The sequence below is a fragment of the Podarcis liolepis genome (genome assembly GCF_965112155.1).
Source record: "Podarcis liolepis genome assembly, chromosome: 3".
Taxonomy (NCBI): Eukaryota; Metazoa; Chordata; class Lepidosauria; order Squamata; family Lacertidae; genus Podarcis; species Podarcis liolepis.
In genome coordinates, this window is record NC_139557.1 from 640,568 (window position 1) to 658,836 (window position 18,269).

Here is an 18,269-nt window from a genome sequence, read left to right on the forward strand (position 1 = left end):
CCTGGAGAAGAGGAGGTTAAGGGGTGATATGATAGCCATGTTCAAATATATAAAAGGATGTCACATAGAGGAGGGAGAAAGGTTGTTTGCTGCTGCTCCAGAGAAGCGGACACGGAGCAATGGATCCAAACTACAAGAAAGAAGATTCCACCTAAACATTAGGAAGAACTTCCTGACAGTAAGAGCTGTTTGACAGTGGAATTTGCTGCCACGGAGTGTGGTGGAGTCTCCTACTTTGGAGGTCTTTAAGCAGAGGCTTGACAACCATATGTCAGGAGTGCTCTGATGGTGTTTCCTGCTTGGCAGGGGGTTGGACTCGATGGCCCTTGTGGTCTCTTCCAACTCTATGATTCTATGATTCTAACAATGGTACTTAGGGCTGGTTCACACTGCATGCTGAACCAAACCTTGGTTTAGCAAGGCAGTGTGAAGGTGACGCTTGCAGCCACTCACTTTGCTCCTTCAAGGCTCCTACTTCAGCGCTCCCTTCTCTCACTGGCCCTGAGTTGCAGCCAAGAGCAAGGTTTTGTGGAGTGACCTGTGACTTTGCCAGCGGAGGGTTATGTCCTCTTGCTCCACCTGGTGGACAAAGGCAGAAGTAGACTTTAAAGGAAATAGGCTGGCTCCCTTTCGGTCTTTGTTTTACTTCTGCCTCAAAGAAACGTAGGTAGATAGTAAGATCAATGTCCATTCCATGGTGCCAATCCAAGACAATACCATGGTCAATATCAAAACCTGCAGGTGCTCCTAGCTAGTCTTGCTTGAATTCACATAGTGTTTTATATAGGAAACCACAGCATATCTGAGCAGTTCCATCGGAATGCCATCCCCAGTAACTCTAAAAAATACAAAACTTATCTTATATAATTATAGGCGGGTACAAATTCTCATGACCTGATAAAGATCCTAAACAAACTTGGGGGGGGGGTTCTTGGGTTTGAAATGTGACACATGGCGATAAAGGTTTTGTTAACCTTCCAGACTAAATTCTAGCTAGCTAGCTTTCTAAATTCTCATCACTCTTGTACATTATGCTGACAGAAGTGTGCGGGACTTTTCCCTTCCAATTGTGGCTCCATCCTTACAGCTATGAGAATGAAGTGTGTGGGGTTAACCAGTTTGAATCAGGATGGCTACATATCCAAAGCACCCAACTCTACAATTTATGGTTCTAAGAAACTATTTTTTTCTGTTCCTGAACTCTATATATGCACATCAGTCTTTTCTAGTTAGTACTTGTTTAGCACTTGTACTAACTTGTTTCTAGTTAGTACAATTTAGCATTTTTTGTATGCAAAAATATTGGCACTACTAAAATGGACAGGACAGATGAATGTGAAAAACAGTAGACAGATGAGTATAACATATTTAATGTGGATAAATCACACTCAGCTGAATATAGAAGTTTTAAATAATTGCTTTAAAGTCAAAATTTATGCCATTGTTTCAAACCTTCCCCAATGAAGTGTTTGCCATTCTATTAATCAAGTTCAGTTTCATAGATCTATTATGCCAAAAAAGTAGTTGATCTGGTTCACCTTTATATTTTTTATATATCCTTCATTTGTTGTTTATTTGCAACAGCTGGATTGTATGTTTTTAGTTGTCTTGATATTATTTAAATCTACAGTTTGCAGTGACCCTTCAGTTTTCTGCTGCAAAATTACTGGAACTACCATCTCAAATACAGTTTCAAATACGTGGTCCACTTTATACCCTGTTTTTGCACTAGTTTCAAAACACATTTTTTCTGCTGCTGGAGCATTCTTCTCATCCAACATTTTGTATTTTAGGATCTTCTTATAAAGTGCTATGGCATCACTCATATGGACTTGTTTTTTCAACTTGGTAGAAATGAGACTGTTGATGGGCTGCTCGGGGGGCTGATGTTCACCTTCTGTTTCTGGCAAAAAGGCAAAAGCATCTGTGAGATCCACTTTGTTCCCAACAATAGCAAAGATGCAGTTTGCACTGGCAGTGTCTGTCAAGGCCAGGAACCGATCCTCAAGTTCCAAGATGCTCTGCAAGTTGGTTACATCGTAAGTGAGGATAACAGCTGCTGCTCCTCTGCAGTACATAGATCCAAGTCCATGAAATTGTTCTCGACCTAGAAGACAGAAAATAACATGGATGTATGAAGCACAACTTCATTCAGTCTATATTCAATTATATAACAAACAAGCAAAAAGATTCTCCAGCAGCATCACAGAAGTATGTGGTATGAGAGACAGGTCTGCCTTGGCCACCCTCTCTCTCCTAGTGAGTCTTCCCCAATTCTTCTTGCTCTGCTGCTCAGTCACAGGGTTTCTGGGCTTCTTGTCCCCTTTAACCTCCTTCTTTCCAGTTAGGGAACAATATCTCTCTCACTTGCTCAGCAGACAACCTTGGATGACTTTAAACTGAGTTGAACTTGCCACCCCAACATGACATCCATATCCTCTCCAGAGCTTTGGCATAAATAGACAGAAGACAGAAATGGAAGGTGTTATCTGACAATACTGAGCAGTCTCTTAGCTCACTTTGCCATGATGACCCCCCTCCAAAACATCTTTGGGCCTTCAACTCTTGAACAACATATTGTTACATGCCACCCCAATCCACACAGCAGGGTGAGATTCCAGGGGTTCCAGGTACTTTTGGAAATGAGGCACAGTGGAGACTGGTGTCTTTATGATCTATGGTCTATTTACACAGATATACCGCCTGAGTCAAGGGACACAGGTGGCACTGTGGGTTAAACCACAGAGCCTAGGGCTTGCTGATTGCAAAGTCGGCGGTTTGAATCCCTGGGACGGGGTGAACTCCCGTTGTTCGGTCCCTGCTCCTGCCAACCTAGCAGTTCAAAAGCACGTCAAAGTGCAAGTAGATAAATAGGTACCGCTCTGGTGGGAAGGTAAACGGCGTTTCCGTGCGCTGCTCTGGTTCGCCAGAAGCGGCTTAGACATGCTGGCCACATGACCCAGAAGCTGTATGCCGGCTCCCTCGGCCAAGAAAGTGAGATGAGCACTACAACCCCAGAGTTGGCCATGACTGGACCTAATGGTCAGGGGTCCCTTTACCTTTACCTTACCACCTGAGTCTACAATGGAGGGGCTCCCAGCATTCATCCCCCAGAAGGTTCTGCCTTCTCCCATAGCTCCAGCACCTTTGAACTTTAAGCAGACCTCAAACATGGCTCTCAAACTTGGCTCCTGGCTCTCTCCAGTTTGCTGCTTCCTATCTCCATTGCATAACACCTACCTGAACTCTAACCTAAAACACTTGCATTGTCTTTTAAACTAACTCTCCGTTGAAGGAAGGATCCCTTGATCCTTTGTATTAATGCAGGACTATGCTATCCTCTCAAAAGAAAACGAGCTTGACTTAATTAACTTCTAGCACTATTAACAATTCCCTTGGTTTAAAGAGGTGTCTGACACAGCTTAATAATGAATTAGATTCTGATATGTGGAAGTCCGACACACAGTTTTAACTCAATTTTAATTCAATTTTAATTCAATTCTAAGACTAGCTTGATCTGGATTTTAGAGTGTCTTGCACTTACAAACTCATAACAAACTCCTGGGCCAGGAGAGAGCAGGTTTGCTACCAGATTTTAATCTGGTAGCAATCTTGTTCTCCAGAAGATTGCCCCACAACCTTTGGAACTATTCCTGCCATTCACTACGGAGACAGGAGCACCTTGCAGGAATTTCTCTAATTCAGAGGGGCTCCCTCCTTCCCTCCCCTGTAGGAGTGGGTAAAACATGTCCCCGACTGTGTGTCAAACCCCTCAGGCTGCAAATGGGGGTCTCAAACTCCACCCACCACTTTCTCCATGCCAAGGACGGCTAGATGCTGCTGCTCATCAGAATTTTCCCACAACTGAAAGGATCTTTGGGAAATATTTCACTGCCAAAGCTCAGCCCTAAACTGTTTATATAAAGCTTCTCCACAGCATGATAATTTTATACATTTTATTCACTTCCTGCCCCTCAAACAAGACCCCTCCACTATTGTAACATTTCTTCATAGGAGAATTTCACTAGTCCCTTAATAATTTTGCCTGCCCAAAAACACTTAATATAAGATACTAAAATAAAGATGTTGACAATTCATAATTCAATGGACCTCAAAAAATCATTTCATGGAATGTTAACGGCTTAAACAATAAGACTAAAAGAAACAAGGTGGAACAGTTATGTAAGGATTTCAGGGGGTTACTCAAGAGCAATCAGGCAAATGCCTCCCTGGTCGGCTCGTTATTGGTGCCAAAAACCCTTCACCATGCAGAGCGCCACTATTCTGTGGCTCGCTCATTCACTGGCAGAATCTGTGAGTGGGCAGTCCTTAAACCTTCCCCAGCAGAGGAAGCCTACTGCGCAGGGAGGGCATGGGCAATGGAGGACCTCTCTCCTCCCTGCTTTGCTCAGGCAAGGTGTCCTGGCACCGCCTCGCCTCCTCCGAGCCCTGAAGCTCCTCTCCACTGGTTACTCTCCTCCGCTAAGGAGGTGCTGCTTCCCACGATCTTTGGGGGCTCTCTGTAATCCATCCGGCTTTTACCCTCTCGCCCGAGCCGATGGCAGTTCCCTGACAAGTTACTTTAAAAAAATAGATGGGATATAATTTGCTTACAGAAAACACATGTTACAAGAAAACATGGAAGGTGTTAGTTAATTTTAAAAATGGGGGATGGGTTTGTTTCCTTGGATGTGGTAAAAAAAGAACTAAATTCAGAGCAGGTTTTCAGAGAAGAAGGGAGGGTGATGGCGATAAAAGTCACAAACCAAGGAAAAAATAATTATAGTGGGAATATACGCACCAAATGATAAAAAAGTGGAATTTTATAAGAAGTTGGAAGATAAATTATTGGAATTTAGGGATCAAAAGATTATATTAATGGGAGACCTTTATGGAGTTACTTCATTGGAGATGGATATGACAACACGAGAGACAGGTTGCCAATAAATTTCCTGCAGCTAGTAGAAAACCTAGACTTACAAGACATTTGGGGGGCTAAACATCCAAATAAAAATTCACATATCATTCAGAAGCAAAAAAAAAAAAAAAATCAGTGGGAAGAATAGATGCTATATGGGTATCAAAAGAAATATTATTAAAATGTAAGAAGGCTGAAATTTATTCAAAGACAATATCTGATCATAATCCAATTGCTTTAGAAATGAAGGAAGGAATACAGTAAGAAGATTGAGAATTAATGAATTCATTCTTAATGATGAAAAATTATTAGAAAAAGCAAAAGGAAATTTAAGAGAATATTTTGAATTTAATTTGAATAAGGGAACAGATATCAACACCGTCTGGGATGCAAGCAAGGCAGTTATGCAAGGCTTCTTCATTCAACAAAATATAATTCAATGGAAAGAAAAAGAAAAAAAAATTAGAGAAGCTTTTGTAAGAGATAATGAGAAGGAATTGGCTAAAAATCCGATGGAGGAAGGGCCAAGAAATAATATTAAGATACTGCAAATGCAAATCTCCATGATTTTGAACGAGGAAATTGAGCAAAAGATAAAGAGGGCAAGGCAAAAAAAAATTGAATTCGCAAATAAGACAGGTTGCCTTATTGTTATTATTATTATTATTAAATATAAGGCAGGTTGCCTTCTTCTTCTTCTTCTTCTTCTTATTATTATTATTTATTATTATTATTATTATTATTTATACCCCGCCCATCTGGCTGAGTTTCCCCAGCCACTCTGGGCGGTTTCCAATCAAGTGTTAAAAACAATACAGCATTAAGAAAGAAAAGACGAAAGGAGAAATTGATAGAGAAAATAGTAGAAGGGAAAATAATAGATGAACCTAAAGAAATCAGATAAAAAATTATAAATTATTAAGGAATTGTATCTTGCTGAAGAAGATCAGGAAGAAATGGAAAAAATATATAACTCAGAATAGACTACCAACGACACATGGTGAGAAAATTGAACAATTAAATTCTACAATAACGATGATAGAGATACAACAATCAATATCTAAGGCAAAAACAGGGAAATCCCCTGGCCAGGGTGGCTTCTCAGTTGTATATTACAAGAAATTAGAAGATGTATTAGCAGAACCATTGAAAACAGTACTCAATAGAATTTTAATAGAAGGGAAATACCAAAAACATGGGAAGAAGCGTTCATCATGCTAATACCAAAACAAGGTACTGATCGAACATCAGTTAAAAACTATAGACCCATATCATTATTAAATAATGATTATAAAATATTTATCCGTATTCTTGCCAATAGATTAAAGAAAGTACTGAATGAAATTATTCACAAAGATCACATTGGTTTCTTACCAGGCAGACATATGTATAATAATATACGGAACGTAATAGACATTCTTGAATATCTGGAAGATTGGACAAAAAAGCCATCCTAATGCTAGTAGACGTGAAAAAGGCTTTTGATAAGGTATCCTGGAAGTTTATGAAAAGAGCGATAGAAAGTATAGAACTTGGGGGGGGGGATTTGGCAGAGGTATTAACACAATCTACGAAAACCAAACAGCTAAATTGATAATAAACAATGAATTAACAGAAGAATTTAATGTAAGTAAAGGGACCAGACAAGGCTGCCCCCTCTCACCCCTGCTATTCATAACAGTACTGATTCTGGCAATAGCGGTAAGAAAAGATCAAGATATAAAGGGCATAACTTTGGGAAAGAATTCCTATAAGATAAAAGCTTTTGCGGATGACCTGATCCTAACTACGGAAAACCCGGAAGAAAGTGTCCCTAAGATAATAGATAAAATCATGAAATTTGGAAAAGTAGCAGGATGCAAGCTGAATAGGAAAAAGACTAATACGCTAGCATAAAATATGTCCACTCAAGAAAAAGAAAAAGTACAGGAAATATCAGGATTGACTATAGTGAATAAAACTAAATATTTGGGAATTTGGTTGATGAATAGAAACAGTAATTTATTCAAAGATAATTATACAAAACTCTGGAAAGAGATCAAAAGGGATTTACAAATCTGGAATAGGTTAAGATTATCATTATCCAGCAGAATTTCAGTGGTTAAGATGAATGTGATGCCTAAGTTTATTTTTCTGTACCAAATGATACCAGTTATTGGAGGGGTGGGATGTTTTAAAGTATGGCAAAAAGACCTTTCAAGATTCATTTGGCAAAGTAAACCACCAAGAATTAAACACAAATTATTCATAGATAATAAAAATAGAGGGGGACTGGCACTCTCCGATTTAAAATTATATTATGATGCGGTTTGCCTAAATTGGCTAAAGGAATGGATGAGTTTACAAAATGGAGATTTATTAGATCTCGAAGGCTTTGACAACCGTTTCGGATGGCATGCTTATTTGGGTTACGAAAAGGTTAAGGTCCACAGGGGCTTTCTTAATCATATTGTAAGAAAGTCATATAGAGTTTGGGAGAAGTATAAAGATCTAATAGAGCTGAAAACACCCTGGTGGATCTCGCCTGTAGAAGCACTAACAGCCAAAAAGAAAAATATGGAAGTGAATTGGGTTAAACATAAAGAACTTTTAGAAGAAAGGGATAATAAATTTAAATTAAAAGAATATGAGGAGATAAAACATCATTTAACGGGATGGACCTAGTACCATCAGGTCAACGAAGTGTTCAAAGCCAACAATAAAAAAGGGTTTGCCAATGAGATTTCATTATTAGTTAAAACATTATTACTAAGTAAGACAAAACTAATTTCTAAAATATATCAAATTTTATTGGAATGGGAGGTCAAGGAGGAACAGATAAAAGATGTAATGATCAAATGGGCCATAGATTTAGGAAACCATACGGCTATCACCATGGGAAAAAATGTGGAATGAAATTCGGAAATTCTCAGCTTGTGAATCGATAAAATTAAAGCTTTCCGATGAAGAATTTAAAAAAAAATTAAGCAAAATTTCAACAAGAAAACAAAACTTTCTTGCTGGGAATTTTAGACACAGACTTATTTTTTTTAAAAAAAATTATGCCACAGAAGCAGCAATATCCCTAATTGCCAAATATTGGAAAAAGGAGGAAACCCCAACAAAAAAAGATTGGCAAGAATTTTTTTCCAATTATATAGAAATGGCCAGAATAACAGAGGCAATTAGGGGTACCGTATTTTTCGCCCTATAGGACGCACCGGCCCATAGGACGCACCTAGTTTTTTGGGGGGGAAATAAAGGAATTTTTTTTTATTTCCCCCCCAGGTTTGTGCAGCCATCCCCAAGCTAGAAGAGGGAGACAGAGTGCTCCGTCTCCCTCTTCTGCCTTCAGGGACAGCCTCTCTAGCCTCCGTGGGGAAGCGGCTTGTCCCGCTGTACCCCGAGCTTATGGGGCTGGCGATGGGGAGAAGCAAGCTTTCTTCTCCCACCCCACCCCCCGCCAGCCTCCAGATCAGGTCGGGGAATAGCGGGGTGGCGGCGCTGCGCCTCCCCGCTATCCCCCAAGCTTGTGGGCTGCAGGCTGCTGCCCGCAAGCCTTGCGAGCCCGCGGGACCTCACCCCGGGCTTGCAAGGCTTGCGGATAGCTTCCTGAAGCCTGGAGAGCGAGAGGGATCGGTGCGCACCGACCCCTCTCACTCTCCAGGCTTCAGCGAAAGCCTGCATTCGCCCCATAGGACGCACACACATTTCCCCTTCATTTTTGGAGGGGAAAAAGTGCGTCCTATAGGGCGAAAAATACGGTAAATCAAAACAAAAATTTCAAAAGGACTGGGATAAATACAGAGATTATCTTAAAAAGCAGTGCCCCCAAATTAACACTTGGGCTTGTTTTGATTAATTTCTGCAAAAAACAAATGACAATGTAAAAAATTATATTTGAATGAAAGAGATAAGGGGAGAATTGGAACTATTAAAAAAAGGAAACAGTTTATAAAAGGATGTAAATGAAACTGCTTTGAGGAGGAATGGAACTCAACCAGAAGAAAAGATGAAATGAAATATGGTATAATTATATTATTTTTTCTAATTTATACTGGATCTTAGTACTGTACAATATATTTATCTTTTATTCTTTTTAGTTATTCATATTTGTGTCTAATTTTTATTTTTTCTTCTTTTTGTATGTTCATTTATAATTTTCATCTGGGGGTGTGGGTGTTTGTGAAGTAAAATTGAAATAAAGATGAGGTTTTTTAAAATAATAATTCTTTTCTGAGGTGCAAACATTCATAAATGATATGATCATTTTAAATTGTTCAGCCATCAACTGTTGAACAATACCAACAGCCACTAGGAAATCCAAAGGTACCTTTGCCATGCTGGATGCATGTAATGTGTGGGATATTATTAACAACACAGTCTACCTCAATATTTCCACCTTAACATCACAGCCACAGCATGACTTCTCTCATAGAAAATTCTTTACCACAGCTGAAAATGTCCACTTTCTTTTACGTTTTTAATTCTTTAGCGGCAAGAAAGAGAAATATTTTTAAAAGATATTTCACACAAGGGTTCCACCACTTGTCCATTTAATCTTTATTGTCAACCATAAAGCAGGCTTTTTGCTCTGCCTTAGGCACAGCATGCAGTGCTTGGTTCAGTACAGAACATTCAGTCCTCAACTTACTTTCTGCAGTAAAAAACAAAATAAGCAAAAGTCTCCTCTGAAACTTAGTGACTATTACAACCGCTAAGTCTCCATGGGGCAGCCAGGCTGGGATGTTTTTTGCATTGTAAAACAGAATATCCAACGATGAATCATGGGTACACCTCATGTTCACTTGCACTCAAAAATAGAAGGTAAGCAAATAGATTTGTTTGTTGTTGTTGTTATTTAGTTTGCACAACAGTGCTAATAAAGCATTTCACCTATACACCTTGCTACCTTTGTTAACAGAGTTAAAAGAAAAAGACAGCCAAAACACCAAACCAAATGACCTGGGCAGTAGTTACTGCGCATTGTTAGAAACTCAGATATATAAAGTGGGTGCCACATGGCACCTTAAACCTAGAGGGCAGTGGCCACAGTGGAGAGTCTAGTCACAATTGTAACCAAATCCACCTCCATAAATAAACAGCCTCACTGATTTTTAAAAGATAGAATTCAGCATCACACGAACATCATTTTGATGTTCCACCCCGAAGCCAATTTCAGAGGGCTTGTGGAGGAGGGGGAGAAAGCCCCACTGCAGAAGCAGAAGTCTTTTATTTCATTTATTACATTTATATACTACCTTTATCTTCCGGGGGGGGGGGTGCACACAAGCAACAGTGTTTGCACATCTTGCAAGGAGGAAGAGGAGGAAGGTGAGAGGCTCCAGTGTTCACCTAATTTCCACATACTCTGGCCCACATACTCTGGTGTGTTGAAGCATTCCGTATCCACTCTAAATGATCTTGATCCCATATATATATATATATATATATATATATTTGCTTTCGTAGATTTTCACGGGTACAGGAATGCAGGTTTTGGTGTCTTCGGGTGTCTCTTACACGGGAAGACACCCGAAGACACCAAAACCTGCATATATATATATATATATATATATATATATATATATATCACTGCCATTTAAGAATGGGACATCTGACAGTAAAACTCAATTACAGTATCTTAACTGGGTGTGAAAGGAAAAGTGCTACAGAAATAACAAACAGAATAAATACACCTCTAAGTTACTAGTTTGATGGCAAAGGAGACCCCCGACCCTGTGAGCTACTTTTCTTTCTTGCACAGCAATTTGAACTTTATGCATATCTTATGCATGTTTTTACACATCACTAAAGAGCGAGTTCAAGTTAAATCCTCACATTCTTAAGATCACAAGTGATGGATCTTGCATTTCCATAAGACTAACTACAAAAGATCTTCTATAGAAGTTCACTGTGACTATGGTGATGCACATGAAGCATGTCGTTTCAGTTCAAAGTGAGAAGTAAACACTGCTCAGTTTGAAATGTATTTGAAATGTATGTGGCTTAAGGGTGCGATTAATAATAATAATAATAATTTATTTATACCTCACCCATTTGGCTGGGTTTCCCCGGCCACTCTGGGCGGCTTCCAATCAAATATTAAAAGAACAGTACAGCATTAAACATTAAAGCTTCCCTAAACAGATGTCTTCAGGTGTCTATTAAAAGTAAGATAGTTGCTTATTGCCTCGAAATCTGCTGGGAGGGTGTTCCACAGGGTGGGCACCACCACTGAGAAGGCCCTCTGCCTGGTTCCCTGTAAGCTCACTTCTCACAGGTTGCCAGAAGGCCCTCAGAGCTGGACCTCAGTGTCCGGGCTGAATGATGAGGGTGGAGATTATCCTTCAGGTATACTGAGCTGAGGCCGTTTAGGGTTTAAAGGTCAGCACCAACACTTTGAATTGTGCTCGGAAATGTAGTGGGAGCCAATGAAGATCTTTCAGGACTGGTGTTATGTGGTCTCAGCGGCCGTCACCAGTCTAGCTGCCGCATTCTGGATTAATTGCAGTTTCCGAGTCACCTTCAAAGGTAGCCCCACGTAGAGCGCATTGCAGTAGTCCAAGCAGGAGATAACCAGAGCATGCAACCACTCCGCTGAGACAGTGTGTGGGCAGGTAGGGTCTCATCCTGCATACCAGATGGAGCTGGTAGACAGCTGCCCTGGAAACAGAATTAACCTGCACCTCCATGGACAGCTGTGAGTCCAAAATGACTCCCAGGCTGCGCAGCTGGTTCTTCAGGGGCACAGTTGCCCCATTCAGGACCAGGGAATCCCCCAAACCTGCCTGCCCCGTCCCCCCAAAACAGTACTTCTGTCTTGTCAGGATTCAACCTCAATCTGTTAGCCGCCATCCATCCTCCAACTGCCTCCAGACACTCACACAGAACCTTCACCGCCTTCACTGGTTCTGATTTAAAAGAGAAGTAGAGCTGGGTATCATCCGCATACTGATGAACACCCAGTGAAACCTCTTAAAATGAGAAGTTCAAAAGAGCAACTGTTAAATTATTTTGTGAAGTTGTAGCGTTCTGTTTCTTAGGACACACATAAATGGCTTTAAAAGATGTGAAACTTACAGTCAAGATACTTCCAACTCATTCTAGATGCCACCCAAAACAATGTGAGAAAATAAAAGCCATGTGTCACAGAAGTAGACTTACATAAAGGACGCTAAGAATTTGAAGCACCTACGTCTAAGACCACCTTCCTATCTCGGCTCAGTATCATCTACAGACTGGCAAAAGCTCTCCAGGGTTTCTTGCAGGGTCCTCTCCCAGCCCTGCCAAAATAGGCTCTTCCACTGAGGCACTGGCCTGTCTCAGTCAGCTTAACTCCTAAAACTTAAAATTAAAAGATTCTAACATTAATGAAATCATTCAATGGATGAAATGGGGTGTGGGGGGTTGTTAGGGGAGGGGTAGTACCTCTTGTGAGGTGTCATGCTCTTTCAGGGGCAGTTGGTCCACCTCTGGCCCCACCCTGCACTCAGCTCTCCCCTGTGGCTCCTAGAAGCTTGTCAGCATGGCACAGTGGCCACAACCCAAGAAATGCCTTCGACTGGCCGGCTAAACCAGGGGAGGGCAGCTGCTGGGTCTCAAACTCTTAGTGGGCTAGGGGCTTCCCCTGCATGCGAAGATTCCCCTGCAGATGAGACCAATACCACGTCAAATGGTCAAGAAGATGGTTTCTGCATGTGCTGTATATCAGTTGTTCCCAATTAGCTGATTACTGAGGACCCCCATTTTTTCAAAAGCAAAGCCATGGATGCTCTACTTTTGAAAATCTTGATAACTGAATGGTAGTTACCTCTGCAATTTTATGAGCAAAATGTGGGGTAGCCTCCAATAAGCAAAGAATTTTAAGTATTAAAAAAAACAGACTAGGGCTTATTTTCAACCCTGTGATATATCAGCAGCTAAACATCGCAATGTGTTTAGGGAAGTTTTTAATGAAGTTTTACAGTAGTACCTCGGGTTACAGACGCTTCAGGTTACAGACTCCGCTAACCCAGAAATAGTACCTCGGGTTAAGAACTTTGCTTCAGGATGAGAACAGAAATTGTGCTCCGGCGTCGCGGCAGCAGCAGGAGGCCCCATTAGCTTAAGTGGTGCTTCAGGTTAAGTACAGTTTCAGGTTAAGAACGGACCTCCAGAACGAATTAAGTTCTTAACCTGAGATACCACTGTATTCTGTTTTTAGTGTCCTGTTAGGAGCTGCCCAGAGTGGCTGGGAAAACTCGACCAGATGGGTGGGGTATAAATGTTGTTGTTGTTGTTATATTCCGATATATCACGATGTCTGAAATTGGAGATCAGGCATGGGATGAGAGAAGGTGCCTCTGCGGAGATCAGATGGCCGCATGTTTTGAATGGGGGTGGGATGGAGATGCATCAAGCCACCATCAGATGAACATTTACTGTGGCTGCTTTCCGGCTGGCTGAGGAAAGCTGCTCCGCCTCAGTGCCAGGGGAAGGCCATGGTGCCTTGAAGTGCTTTAAGCAGAGGCCTGACAACCAGATGTCAGGAGTGCTCTGATGGTGTTTCCTGCTTGGCAGGGGGTTGGACTCAATGGCCCTTGTGGTCTCTTCCAACTCTATGATTCTAGATTCTAGATTCTAGAGCAGCTGCCCTGTTTTCCCTCACAGTGAGGGAAGGCTCTCATCTCCCTCGCCTTCAGGGAAGGCAGCTAGATCAGCAGCGTTATCGGCTGAGATCATCGTTCAATATCAGCGGTGCCTTGCTTTCCCTCACACAAGGAGTGATATATTGCTGTGTACTGCCGGGTCAAAATCATTAGCGCGATGTGATTTCAAAATCAATTTTGGCCAATATATTGAAAAATCTCACAGCATTAAAACAGACCATAAAAATTGTGATATTACAATGCAAAAATGACAAAAAATTAGTTGGGGGAGGCAAGAGATGGGGCTGCAGACCCCTGGGTGTGTTTTGCGGACCTCCTGGGGTCCCGGGGTCCCTAACTGGGAACCACTGCTGTAGAGGGAAGTGAGGGGCAGGTGGGGCTCATCCGCCTGGGAAGGGAGTCCATCTAGGAGAAGACAGACTCTGGCCCTAAACCTCTGCTGCCTTGCGGGATATCTTTGGATTAGTAAACCCTACACAAATCTGGAGTGGAGTCCCTAAGGCAGTTGGATGGTGCCATGGGCTTAGCCAGGATTTTTTTTTTGGGGGGGGGAGAACAAACGTGATTGGTCAGTTAAGTATTTCTATTGGTTTACTTGTTCTAGGGGGGCAGCTGCCCTCCCTTGGCTATGCCCGCGGATGGCACCTTGTATGCCTCCTTCTGGCAACCAAGCTGGTGCCAAATGTACCAAATGTACTCTGCTTTCTGTTGGGTTACCTCAGTGAGGCCCAGGAGGGGTTCTTGTTGTCTGGGCAGCCCAGGACCTCCAGACACCCTGTCCAGGCTTCTTCCCCAGGGAGGTCACTTTGGGGCTACTAATGCAGTGGTACCTCTGGATGCGAATGGGATCTGTTCCGGAGCCCCATTCGCATCCTGAAGTGAACACAACCCACGTCAGCGCATTGCAATTTGCCGCTTCTGCGCATGTGTGTGACATCATTTCGAGCATCTGCGCATGTGGAGTGTAACCTGAAAACGCTCAAACCGAAGCTACTTCAACCCGAGGCGCCCTCTATTGTCTCACCAGACAGATGGCAACAACATGTCACACTGGAGATAAGGCCAGAGGTGTATTTGTGCATCCGCAGAGGAAGCATTTATCCAAATATATTCCTAATGCTGCTATTAGGTGAAAAAGCATGCAGGCTGCAATCAAAACAACACATTGTTATGAGTTAGAGATAGGTAGCCGTGTTGGTCTGCCATAGTCAAAATAAAAAAATTCCTTCCAGTGGCACCTTAAAGACCAACTAAGTTAGTTCTTGGTATGAGCTTTCGTGTGCATGCACACTTCTTCAGATACCTGCCGCCTATCTGAAGAATCTGAATCTATCTGAAGAATCTATCTGAAGAATCTATCTGAAGAAGTGTGCATGCACACGAAAGCTCATACCAAGAACTAACTTAGTTGGTCTTTAAGGTGCTACTGGAAGGAATTTTTTTATTTTGACATTGTTATGAGTTTTGGAGGCGGAGGAAGTCGGCTGAATCCACACTACTACTGTATGCCCAAGCTGGCGTTGCCAAGGACTTGGGCCTCTTGTGTCTCTCCGTCTACATTCCCCCCTCTTCTGCCCCGTGTATATTTGCGATCACCACGGAAGCTTCTGTCAGAGCGGACTCTGCTCCGCAAGTGCTCCTGCCCTTCTAAGCGCCACAGGCGTGGCCACGTTATCCGAGGCAGGAAAACCTGCGGAGAGCCTCGCGCCCCCGACGGACAAGAGGCCGCGAGGTCGGCGGCGTCCGTCTTTCAGACGTGACGAGACTCTTGTCGCCTTCGCTGCCCGGGAGGCCGGGGCGGGAAGAGGCCGGCTGGGCCTTGGCCGCTCCGCGGGGCCACGCCAGGCGCCGTCGAAGCGCTTCTTCGCCGACTCCGGCGCTCGGCGGCCGCGGCCCCTCTTCGGGCAAGGGCGCTCCCGCCCGGGCGTCGCGTCCCGCCGCCGCCGCTCACCTGCCGTGTCCCAGACGGAGATGCTGTGCGGCCCCCACTGGCGGAGGCAGAAGGCGCCGCCGACGGTGCTGACGGTGTCGCGGAAGCGGCGCTCGGTGTAGCGCTGCAGCAGCGACGTCTTGCCCACGTTCACGTCGCCCAGGAGCACCACCTTCCCGTCGGGCTTCATGCTCGCTCCGCGCCCGGAGCCGCCCAGGGAATCTTCGCCGGGGCGGCGCGGAAGAGGAAGGGCGGCGCCGGGCCGGGACCTGGGCTGGGCCGGACGCGGCTTCAGGCTCCGCTCTGGCGGCGCTGCGCTCGCTCAGGCGGGAGCCCCGGCGGGAGGCCGGCCGGCCGGAGGGGAAGAGCTCCGTCCCTCTCGGCGCGGAAGGGAGGCTCTCGGGGCTCCCAGCTCGGAAGGCCCGGCTGCTGGGCGAGGGATCCGCAAGGAAACAGTCCGAGGAATAAGCCTGGTCTTGTTTGGGCGCTGCGCGTCTGGCTGGGCGCCTTCCCCGGGACCCCCCCAGGCCAGGCGCAAAAGGGGGTGGGCAAAGACCCTGGCTGGCCCTAGGCGAGTTTCTGCAGACACCCACTCGCTCCCCAGACAAAAGAGAGGCGGCATCAGAGTCCCCAGGACACAGGCCAGCCGGGCCAAAACACCTGGGGAGGGAAGCAGGCACCTAGGAAAAGGGAGAAACCCAAAGAGCTGCATTCAGTCTAGGCCTGAATAGCATTTTATAAATCAGAAAAAAGAAAATGGGAAAGAGAGACAAAGCAGTAGAAAGCACTTCCATTTCTCCACCCGCCAAAGTATTCCAAACATTCACTCTAAAATAATGTCCAGCCGCAATGCCCAATTCAATCTGCTAAACGTTTTCTCAATTTTCAATCCCAGTTGCTTCAAATTCTTTCGTTTTCCTTTCCACACAAAAAGTCCAAAAACGGGTCTTCAGTGGTTATTGTCACGAGATATCCAGAATAGTCTTCCTCCACAAATTAATTTATACATATTATAATTAACATATAACAGTTTCACAATTTAAGAACAATATGAAACAACCCCTAACCCCCAAATAAAACAACACCCACCATGTATTTAAAATATCCAAGTTAAAGCCCCATCCCCCGTAAAACAATCATTTTACCACAAGGGGGCTGCCCCACACCCGTGTCTTCCCAGAAGTGCTGCCCCCAAAGGGACGCCCCCTTTTGGTGGGGGCCCCTCCATGGGCTTTATAGAGCTGTTCTCAAAGCAGGTTTTAACACATGCGGATTACAGAGGATTTAGTCACAGGGTCTACCTCATCTCTCACAGGAGATTAGCCTAGTTTAGTTAGCTTTTGACATTCCAAGTCTTAATTAAATTCTAGTACCTCCTGGACCAGGAATTTAGGGGAATCTGGCACTCACAAACTCCTAACACTATACTTGCATGGGCAGGGCAATTTTAAAGGCTGAAAACTAAACTAAAATCCCCCCCCCCAAAGTAAGACCAGGTTAGAAAGATCTCCGCTCCCAATAAAATGGGGGAAGCAATGTGCTGGTGCTTCTTCACAACAACTACTTCTGAATTTCTGCTACTGATGCAACACTTGACTTCTGCTTTGTGAGACTTTCTCAGGGCCAACTGACACCCACCCACCCTTAATATAGGAAAAGTTGTTATATGACTCCTTTTCCTACAGTTCCCTTTCTTCCAAAAAGCCCCCTTCCTTCCTGCCCCATTTCCCCCTGCCAGTGGGGAGGCTGCTGGAGTGGTGCCATTTCAATGGAGTGGTGCCATTTCAACTTGGCCTGTGAGAGGCAGAACGGGAAGGTGGCCTCCTGCTGCTTTACCCGTCCGCTGAAGCCTTGCTTCCTGGGGCAATGAGATCTGGTGAGGGGCCTGCAAGATCTCTCCAGAGGCCACAGCCCCTTCGCACGTCTCTTATTTATACCCCACCCATCTGACTTGGTTGCCCCAGCCACTCTGGGCAGCTTCCAACGTATATAAAAAACATAAAGCATTAAAAAAACTTCTATACAGGGCTGCCTTCTGGTGTCTTCTAAAGGTTGCCTAGTTGACTCCGCAGTCGCATAGCCATGACCTCCAACATTTCTCCGATAAAAATAGGGATGCCCTAACGAAAAGCCAGACATTCTGGGATCAATTCAGAAACTGGGACCATTCCTGGGAAAGAGGGGCCCTTGAAGGGCCTGCACTTCTCTGGCGGCTGCCTCCGTCTGCCTCGTGGGCTGGCTGCCCTGGCTTAGGAGAGAGGCCTGTGTAAAAAACCAAAATCTGCCCTTATTCCCTTATGGGGAACACAAGAGCGCTTATAGAGTGCTTTGTAGGTTCTCCATCGGTCAGAGAAAATAACAAGAGGCCAACCAGAGAATATTGAGAAGCAAAGCAGCCAGTAAGACTGATCTTTATTTAACTATGTTCAACAGGGTGCCCCCTTCACATGCAGGAGAAGGAGGAGGACCCAGAACCCAGGTGTGCCAGCCCTTATAGAGACATTTTAAATGCCTGCCCTGGAGTCCATGACCACCCCCAGAAACATCATACATACATCACAGAAGGGGTGTAGCCCAAGACCATCCCCTAGACACATCATACCTACATGACAGAAGGGGCGGTCTACAACAGAAATCTGAGTGCGTTGTTTATCTTCTGTCGTTCTTTACCTCCTGTCTGGCAGGTTACCTGTTCATGCTTACTTGACTGGATACCCTGGCCAGTCTTTTGTAGTGACAAATAGTTCCTGAGCCAGGTCATACACAGATATACCCTTAAGACAGGTTTTGT

General features: G+C 44.0%; 2 protein-coding genes across 2 annotated transcripts in view; both read right to left on the reverse strand.

The window, feature by feature from the left end:
* Positions 1-18,269, reverse strand: part of LOC310703069 (RCC1 and BTB domain-containing protein 1) — a 177,436-nt gene that overhangs the window by 75,322 nt on the left and 83,845 nt on the right. The gene's annotated exons all lie outside the window — the stretch shown is intronic.
* On the reverse strand, positions 1,355-15,931 carry RAB20 (RAB20, member RAS oncogene family). Its single transcript, XM_083495095.1, has 2 exons — positions 15,500-15,931; positions 1,355-2,107 (listed from the first exon to the last, which is right to left on the reverse strand). The coding sequence occupies exons 1-2, from the start codon at positions 15,666-15,668 to the stop codon at positions 1,572-1,574; spliced, it is 705 nt and encodes a 234-aa protein (XP_083351221.1). The 5' UTR covers positions 15,669-15,931; the 3' UTR covers positions 1,355-1,571.

Bases quoted from the DNA above. Each gene is read 5' to 3' on its own strand.
- RAB20 (XM_083495095.1), bottom strand. From the start codon at position 15,668: ATGAAGCCCGACGGGAAGGTGGTGCTCCTGGGCGACGTGAACGTGGGC. The intron at 2,108-15,499 runs GTGAGCGGCGGC...TCTGTCTTCTAG, and splicing joins CTCCGTCTGGGACACGGCAG to GTCGAGAACAATTTCATGGA.